The sequence below is a fragment of the Pteropus medius genome, unplaced genomic scaffold, assembly GCF_902729225.1.
Source record: "Pteropus medius unplaced genomic scaffold, Ma_sr-lr_union100, whole genome shotgun sequence".
NCBI lineage: Eukaryota > Metazoa > Chordata > Mammalia > Chiroptera > Pteropodidae > Pteropus > Pteropus medius.
The window spans coordinates 1325177-1333647 of record NW_024354504.1 but is presented as its reverse complement, the minus strand read 5'-3'; the positions used below and the strand labels follow the sequence as shown (position 1 = coordinate 1333647).

At 57.7% G+C, this 8471-nt stretch overlaps 1 protein-coding gene across 1 annotated transcript in view; it reads left to right on the top strand.

The window, feature by feature from the left end:
* EIPR1 (EARP complex and GARP complex interacting protein 1) overlaps nt 1-8471 on the top strand; it is an 83212-nt gene that overhangs the window by 14644 nt on the left and 60097 nt on the right. Inside the window, exon 3 of the mRNA XM_039855036.1 lies at nt 2492-2624. Coding sequence (XP_039710970.1) covers nt 2492-2624 — 133 coding nt within the window. The remainder of the gene's footprint in view (nt 1-2491; nt 2625-8471) is intronic.

Sequence of the window (8471 nt, the reverse complement as noted above, 5' to 3'; positions counted from 1 at the left end):
AACTCCAAGCCTGGGTTCTTCCCCTGCAGAGTGTGGCTGGTCACAGCACCTCACGGGGCTCTCTTAGGAGTAAAGGAGCTAGCTGAGTAATCTTGGCCCAGTTTCCATGTTAGCGTGGTGACCCTGACCCCCGTTGGTTGATGGTGGCCTGTCCCACCATCTTTTCTGAACGTGCTCAGATTGACCCAGTCAGGAAGACGCCCCTTTGCACCAGCCCACAGCCCTCCCGTTCATGCGACGGGCTCCCTGCATTTAAGGTGAAAGTTAAGGCCATGTCACTAGGGTGTCACATCTGGAGCAGTCGATGGCCTGCGGGGACCTTCAGTTCCGCCCTCCGCCGTGCTCTGGGGCGTTGGGCGTGGGGGAGGCGACTTCGGTGGGCCAGCGAGTGTGAGGACTGAACCTGGAGGAAGAGCTCTTTGGAGCCGGTGCCAGCCTCGCTGGGCGTGAGCTCCGTGTCTTCACAGGAAACAGAAGCGCTGCCTGGGTGGTGGTTCGGGGAAGGACCCCTCCCCGGCCGAGGTCGGGGGGCTGGCGACACCTGCCCAGCCTAGACTCGCGAGGCCACAGGACACGTGTTTTTATTACCTTTAGAAAATGCTGCCGAAAGTTCTCGTCTGCGATCACTTGGCGGTTTACTGATTCCCCGTCAGTAGGCTTGTACCTGTGTACTGTCCACGGAGGGAAGACGTGTTCACAGGAGAAGTCCCTGGCTGTGGCAGAGGAGGGCACAGTAAACCTCAGCTTTCTGGAAAGCTCCGCGTCGCCTAGCGCTTGGGCCTGATTGATAATTAGGAAGCTGCCTGCCAGGCGCGCTTCCGAGCCGTGTGAAACCGCTTTGGGTCTGGGCGCTGGCGGACACGCACGGGGCGTCGTTTCAGAGGTGACAGTACGGGCGGGGCTTCAGCTCCCGCGAGTGAGAGGCGCCTCCCCTGCGGTTTCCTGCCGTCCCCCCCCGTCCCCGTCACCCCCCATCCCTGCTGTCCTCCGTCCCCGTCATTCCTGCCACCCCCCACACCCTTGTCAGCCTCCTGCCGTCCTGCCCCATCACCCTGCCCCTCCTATCATTTATCTCAGCCTCATTGCCCCCCTGTTGCCTCCCTCCACATGCTCTCTTGCTCATGCCCCACTGGCCTCTCTGGCTGGCTCCTCCAAAGTGGGCCCCTTCGGCGTCTTGGGTGTGCTTGCGGGGAAGCGGAGGTTCAGGGCCCCACACGTGGTAAGTGGCAGAGGCGGGGTTTAAATTCCACTCTGACTGAGGGCGAAGCGACCCCTTGAGGGGACTGGCGGTCATTTTCACGTGTGGATACGGGGGACGCTGCGGCGGTAAATCAGGAGGCCTTCCGAGGCAGGTACCCAGTGCAGAGGCTTTCGGTGTCATGGGAACGCTGTTTAAAATAGCTTTTAACGCTTGCTCTGATTGCAAAGTCATGCATATTAATCATGACAGAATGTCAAAAATACAAACGAACCCCAGGGGAGGAAAGGAAAACCCACCGGCGCCCACCGTCCGAAGTGAACCGCCCGGGTTCCCGCGCCTCTGTGCCGGGGCCCACGTGCTTGTCGCAGCAGGAGACGCACGTGGCGTTCGCTCTGCCCGCTTCGGTACGGGCTGTGGGCGGCCCCGGCACCGGGCGGGTGGTCTCTGCCGGGGGCTCGTCCGGCCACCGCGCAGTCGCATGCTGCCATTTGCACAGTTCCCTGTCCTCGTGTCGAGGCGACGCCGAACTCTGCATCACGATAATCAACGCCACCGCGGACATTCCTGCTTAAGTCTGTGCAGATCCATGATTGTTTTCTTGATGTAAATTTATATTTGAAACTAAGGTTTCGTTTCATTTTTCTCATTGATTTGGGTATCGATAAGAGAATACATGTGAAAATCATTTTAATTCTCCCAAAATTATCCAGATAGCATGGAGATAACTTCATGTAGTGGCCACAGTGTGATGCCATGTCATTAGTTATGGGATCGTAAGCAGTGACCGCTGTCGGACCCCTCTTTAGAAAGAGCTTTAAGGTGTGCTAGCGTGCAGTCCTGCCTCGCCCCTTCCCACCTCAGCTGTGTGGCACGTCACGCCCACCACGCCGTGGGCAGAGCCGGGCAGTCCCGGTCCTGGGGAGGCGGCAGTGCCCGGCCCTTCTCCCCACAGTGTCGTGGCGGGCCCCAGGGGCTCCTGGCCGATTTGCATGACCCTGCAGGACTGGCCCTGACACCAGCCGTGGCCTCCCCGAGCCACGAGGGGACAGCTTGTTGTGTCTCGTTTCTTAGGACTGGTTACGCCGGGGGCCGTGTCGTAGAGTTGCCGTCGTGACACACTCTCCAGGGACTTCATGCTTGCCTCTTGAGAGGAGCACAGCCAGATGGACGTGCAGAGGCGCGTGCTCTTAGAGCAACACGAGTGACTCGTGAAGGTGGTGGAGATGCGTGTGGTGGTTCTTGTCTCTGTTTCGTTAAGTGACGCCCTGATGTCCTCTCTGTTGTTCGTAGATCCACATCATAGACTTCGATGATGAAAACAACATTATCAATAAGAACGTCCTGCTCCACCAGGTGGGTGAAATCTGGCACATTAGTGCCAGCCCCGCGGACAGAGCCGTGCTGGCCACCTGCTACAATCACAGTAAGTGCTGTCAGCCGTTCCGTGCACCCCCGGGGGTCGGCGTGAGACGGGGCTTGAGGTGCCTCGGCGCGTGAGTGACGAGACCGGCCCGTCAGTGAGGGTGCCGGGGGCAGCTGTGCCACCGTGGGGGAGGTCGCGCCCGTCGCTGCCATCCCGGGTCTGTTCCAGGAGGCCCCACCCCTCGGGGCAGGGACGGCGATGAGCCGGGGCTCTACATGGCGGGCGCAGGCGTCCTCCCCGTCCGTTAGCTCAGCGCTCAGGAGGGCGGCCGGGCGCCTCTCTCGCTGCCCGCGTGTGTGTGATCAGGAGAGCCCACGACGCTTCAGCCCCCTGAGAATTTCTCCACGCACACTGGTTGTGCGTCCGTGTTCCTTAACGCGCTCTCAGCCCACTGCCTCGCCCGCCAGTCTCTGGGACCTGCTACGTTTGTGTCGGTCTGCACGTCCGTGACACTAAGCTGGCCACGTGTCTTCTTTAACTCTCTCTTCTCTGTAACTGTCAATAACTAATGTTCAAATTCTGGCTTTGGGGGAGAAAACTCACCTTCTGTCTTTTTCTGTTCTGGAAGCCACAGTAAAGCTTTGCTTTTTTGCCACGTAGTTTCTAGAATGTGTCTTTCAGTTGTCCCGCATGTAACACATTCTTTAGACACAGGTAACGCATTCTGTGTCATCGTTCCTCTCGTACCTGAGCTTCAGAACGTTACTGCATAGGTGTTGTCTTCCTTCTGTTCAGGTTAGTTACCAGGATGCCTCGCTTCCAGAATTCTATGAGGAGACTGTCTGCTTTCGTACGATTTTGCATATGTCTCTTTCTACTTTATCTTCACATCTACCTTTAAAAAAATAAAATAAAATAATTCTTTTTCAGGGCAAAAAATTATTTTCTGAAAGGCCTTTCCGCCCCGCGTCCTTTCTCTCTCGTTCCTGGCTTTTCATCGTGTTGCCCCGTGGATTGCGAGCCGCCTCCCCGCGGGCCCCCGGGGTCAGGGCAGCGCCGCTCACCAGAGGCCGCTCTGTCCTCTGTGTTACCTTATCCTGAAGAGAAACACTCACTGTCCTGGGGACGCGGTGGCCTGGTGGCTCCACCCTAAATCTTCCCGTAGCATATTTGAGATGGTAACGTACTTTTTTTACTTTTGTATAAACAGCTGTCTTGTCCAAGACCTAAGAATAGGCATTAACCGATTTATCATGTGGGTGGAGCCTCCCACCCCCGTGCACTTGGTGTTTGTGGACTCGAGGGCTGTGCCTTCGACAGCCTGACACATCCCACGTGCCACGGGGCACCACTGTGTCTGCGCGCCCTCGCGGTCCGCCGTCTCCCCGCCCACCCTTGGCACGGCTGGCCCTTCGCCCTTTTACGGGAGGCTGGCGGCCTTCCTCCCGTGGTGGGAGTAGCTGGACGTTTGTGCACGTGAAGGCAGAGGCGGTCCTCTTCCAGAAGAGCAACTTTCTGTCTCCCTTTTGGTTAACTCAAGGTCAGCGGACCTTAGTTTTACCACCAAAGCACATTCTCCTTTGCCATGTAACAGTGAGTCACAGAGTGAGGTCTCATCTGTACCATAATCCATAGGTTAGAAACATGTCCTCGAGCCAGAAGGGGACCGCAAAACGGTGTGACGCCTGGGGACCAGCATCACGGCCCCAGGAAGGTGAGCGGTGCCCGCCATCCCCAGCGAGCTCGTGCAGAACACTGCTGCTGTCTCTCGAGGGCCTCAGCCTGTGACGGCACTGGCTCAGGCGCAGGCCCCTTGTCCAGACAGTGCCGTAGAAAGTGGGCCTGTGCCGTCTAGAAACCAAGCCTGGTTGAGCGCCCTCCTCTGGACAAATCTCGGCATTGCCGTTTATTATAAACAACAACGTTTAAATATCTGTTTATTGCACCCTGAAGAAAACCTACAAATTAGTAGGAGTCTGTAGTGTGGTAGAACTCTTACACACACACACACACACACACACACGATGGAATACCACTATGGCCTTGAGAATAAAGATGGGAAATCGGATTAACTCACGCCTCGTTCTTCAAAATGCTAACGAGGAAAGCTTCCTCTGTACCTTTCATTGTCCTACCTCGGAGGGACGGTAAATGCAGGCAGCAGAAGCCCCCCTCGTGCAACCTGCATAGCTGCTGCTCGCAGCCTCGGCTCCCTTCACGCTGCTTAGAAAGCAGCGGATGTGCAGCAGGTTAGAGGAGCTGACACGCAAACCCTGCATCGGCCAAACCGCACACCCATCTGTCCTGGCTCACGGCTCTGTCTCGCGGGGAGCAGGTTGTCATGGATTATTGATAGGGATCTGTGCCTGCCATCGATCTGATTTTGGCCGTCACCTGTGATGATCGTGGCAGATACATTCTTGGAGTCAGGGTGGCGGGGGGAGTTGTGTGTACGACAGACTCTTTTGGATCTTTATCTACATAGATGAAGATTCAGAAAAAAACTAGCTTTTCTCTCTGATATTTTTAATAACAAAAATGCATCCCCGTGGAAGCGAAGCGAGGGCACGCGGGAGTGCGGCTGCCTCCCCAGCCCTCTGCAGCCTGGAGCAGCCGGGAGCCTCCTGGTGTCTGAGCACACGGCCGGCTGGATGGGGCGCCGGGGCCGCGACAGGTGACGGGGTGTCCGGGCCTGCAGCAGAAGTGCACCATCGGTCTTCGCCCGACGGTCACCCCGGAAGGCCGGGTCCCTGCACCCGCCCCTCGGGGACAGCACAGCGTTGCGTTTCTCACGGCAGACCCTGCCCCTGCAGCTGCGTCCCCACGTCATCTCGTGCAAAACGTGCTTCAAAACCTGCTTTATTTTTATGTTTTTTTGAAATTTGATTCTTTATTAGGGAAATTCGATTCTCCGTTAGAACTTCTTAGATTCGTGTTCGCAAACATTTAATACGGGGGTGGGGTGGGGTGGGGTGGGTGGGGAGGGTGAACAAGATCAGCCCACACCACCTTCCCCAGCTTCTGCGGCCGGAGCAGGACCTGGAGGAGCAGGGCTGGGAAAGGGGTCCCACGTGACTCCCGGGGGCTCTCGCAGTGTCGGGGGGCCCTGGGTGCCGCCTCCCGTGCTTAAGCCGTCGTGTATTTCCTGGTCCCCACATTCACATTCTTGTTCTCACAGGTTATCTGACGGTTCCGTGAGGAAAAAGCATGTTTCGGAGAAACTCAAGTAGACTGTTGTTGAAAATTGTGACTTAGCTGCTTTAATTCCCTTTTTCCAGAATTTCTTTGCTTTCGTGTCTGTTGTGCGCCCGCTGTGTATGTGTTCGTCATGTGTGTGTCCGTCGTGTACTCTGTCTTGTCTGTGTTGTTTGTCACAGGTACGTTGTGTCTGTGTCATGTGTGTTGTGTGTCGTGTTTGTCGTGTGTGGGGGGTGTGTGTGCAGGCTGTGTGTGCTGTCTTGTGTACATGGGATGCGTGCGGTGTTTATGCGCGTGTCGTGTGTCTGTTGTGTGCGTGCACGGGTCGTGGCTGGCTGCGGCCTTGCGGCCCCCTCTTGGTCAGCAGGGGGCACCAGCGTCCTCTCCAGGCGACCTCCTCCCTCTCGTCCTCTAGTCCGCCCCTCCCCCCGGTCCCTGCTGGCCGTGCCCTTAGCCCGATGCCATTTTAGAAGCTTTCTTGTGCTTCTCGGGCGTTTCTCTAAATATCGTCACAGACACGAAGTTCCTGCTTGAGAAGCACATGGCAGACTCAGGCACACTGCTGGCCTCTCCCCGAGGTGACCAGCTGGGCAGGTGTTCCTGCTTCAGGCATCCGGGGTCCGTGGGAGCAGTACTGAGCTCAGTTCCCTGCCCCCACACCGCAGGCTCCAGGGGACCCTCTCAGCCCCCCGCTCCGGTGTGGCGGGAGCTCGCTGGAGCCCAGGTTGGGGTGAGCCGTGCCACCTGGCCGGCCCTGCAGACCTCCGGGAAGCGAGGGTGGCGTCGCCGCCGCTCCCGCCTGTGAGCACACTGTGTATAGAGGCACCTGTGTCCTCAGGGCTTGTGTGATGGCCACTGGAGGTGGCGCGGGATGATGTGGGGCTTTGCTGAGACTGTCTCTCCTGAGAGGTAAATGGTGGGCGTGGCTCGTGCTCAGGCCGTTGCCTGGAGTGGCCGCCATTGCCACCGGCCTGTGGGTGATGCTCTGGGCCCTCCCAGCCGACGGCCCCACCTTTCGCGTTATCCCAGGACTTCGCTGTGTCACCTGTGGGCCGAGCTGCCCTGTGGCTTCCGGTCCGGGGCTCCTGGAGCAGGGGCGAGAGTACACACAGCTTTTTGTTGAAAGCGGCAGCGTCCACTTCATCTCTGCACCAGATGAGAAGAAAAATGCACTTTGAGTTTACACGGTTGCTTTGAAAATAAGCGTGCTGTGTGTGTGTGTCGAGGCTCATTTCAGCGTACTGTGTGCGCCGCTGGCCCGCAGGAGGTGTGTGGTGGGCCATGCAGGCAGAAGGTGGTGGGGAGCCCAGGGCCAGGAGGTGCATTGCCAGGCGGTGGTGGCCAGGCATGGCGTGTGCATGAGTGTGTGTACAGATAGCGCACGCCGTGCGTGAGCGCGGCAATATGTACGTGGCGTGAGGAGGCAGGCAGGCCAGGAGGCACGCCGTGTGCGTGTGGTGCGTGTGAGTCTATAACTGTTAGCGCGCACGTCAGTGATACGTACCTGAGTGGCGCGCTTGTCAGAGCGTACCCAGAAAGGTAGGCATGGGCGCAGGGGGGGGAGTGCGTCAGGAGGCAAGGTATGCGTCTGCAGAAGACTGTGCTGCAGAGTGCGCGCGGCTGTGAGGTGTGCATTGCGTGTGTGTCAGATGGAGGGGTCCTTCTGGCTGAGTGTAGCGGCGCGTGGTCGATGGTGAGGGTGCAGCGTGCGCGGGTGGTCGCATGGCGAGGGTGCATGCAGTGAACGGTGCGCGCGGTCGTATGGTGAGGGTGCTGCCAGGCGCGTGCGCGCGGTCGATGTATGAGGGTGCTTGTCGTGTGTGTTTTCTTTGTTTATCTGGCGGTGGACACCTGGGACATTTCCGTGTCTCGGCTGTTGTAAACAGTGCGGCAGCGAACATGGGGTGCAGCCAATTATCTCCGACCTGAAACACAGGTCCCCTTTCTCTCTTTAGGAATAATGCTCCGTTGCTTGGGTGAGTCCCACGTGTCCTCATTCCTGTGGCGTTACTCCTTGGGACACGGGGTTCCGTGATGGCCTTCGTAGCCGCGTTGCAGCCTGTCTTCCTAATCGGGGTGCGTGGGTCACAGGTGGACTCAGGGGGGTTCATCTGTACAACCCTCCCCGCCGGGTTTGGGTTGCCAGAGGGTGACTGCAGTGTCTACATTACCGGGATCTGTTCCGGCTTCGGAGTTTCGGATGGCGGGTGAGAATTGTGATTGCCAGGGGTGCATCTGGGCCTCGCCGAACCCATTAGATTCCGGATCTTGCAGAGTGAGAGCTCGGAGGACAAGGGCCGCCGGCATTGTTCTTCCACACTCATCTGACAGGAAGGAGATGGAGCCACAGACTGTGGGCAGAGTGTTTAATTAGCTCCGCTTCCTCCCTGAGACTGAGTCCTGTGCTGTTTCTTACGCTCCTAAACAACCCCTTCGGACTCCGGCGCCATGTCTCTGTCCTCATTGACTTTCTGCAGCACCTCTACGTTTAGTATCATCTGGAAATTTAATTAATGTGCTATTTACTGCTCCTTGCAGATCACTAATGAAGATGTTAAATAAGACTCGGTCCCCAGAGCTCCCCGCCGGACACCCCCTCACCGCTCACTGTTTCTGTCGTCCGTCAGAGCGCTGTGTTTATGGCCCTTCCTCCAGGTGTCGGGCCGCGAGGGGGTGCTTGGACAAAGCCCAATTTGAATTAATTTTTCC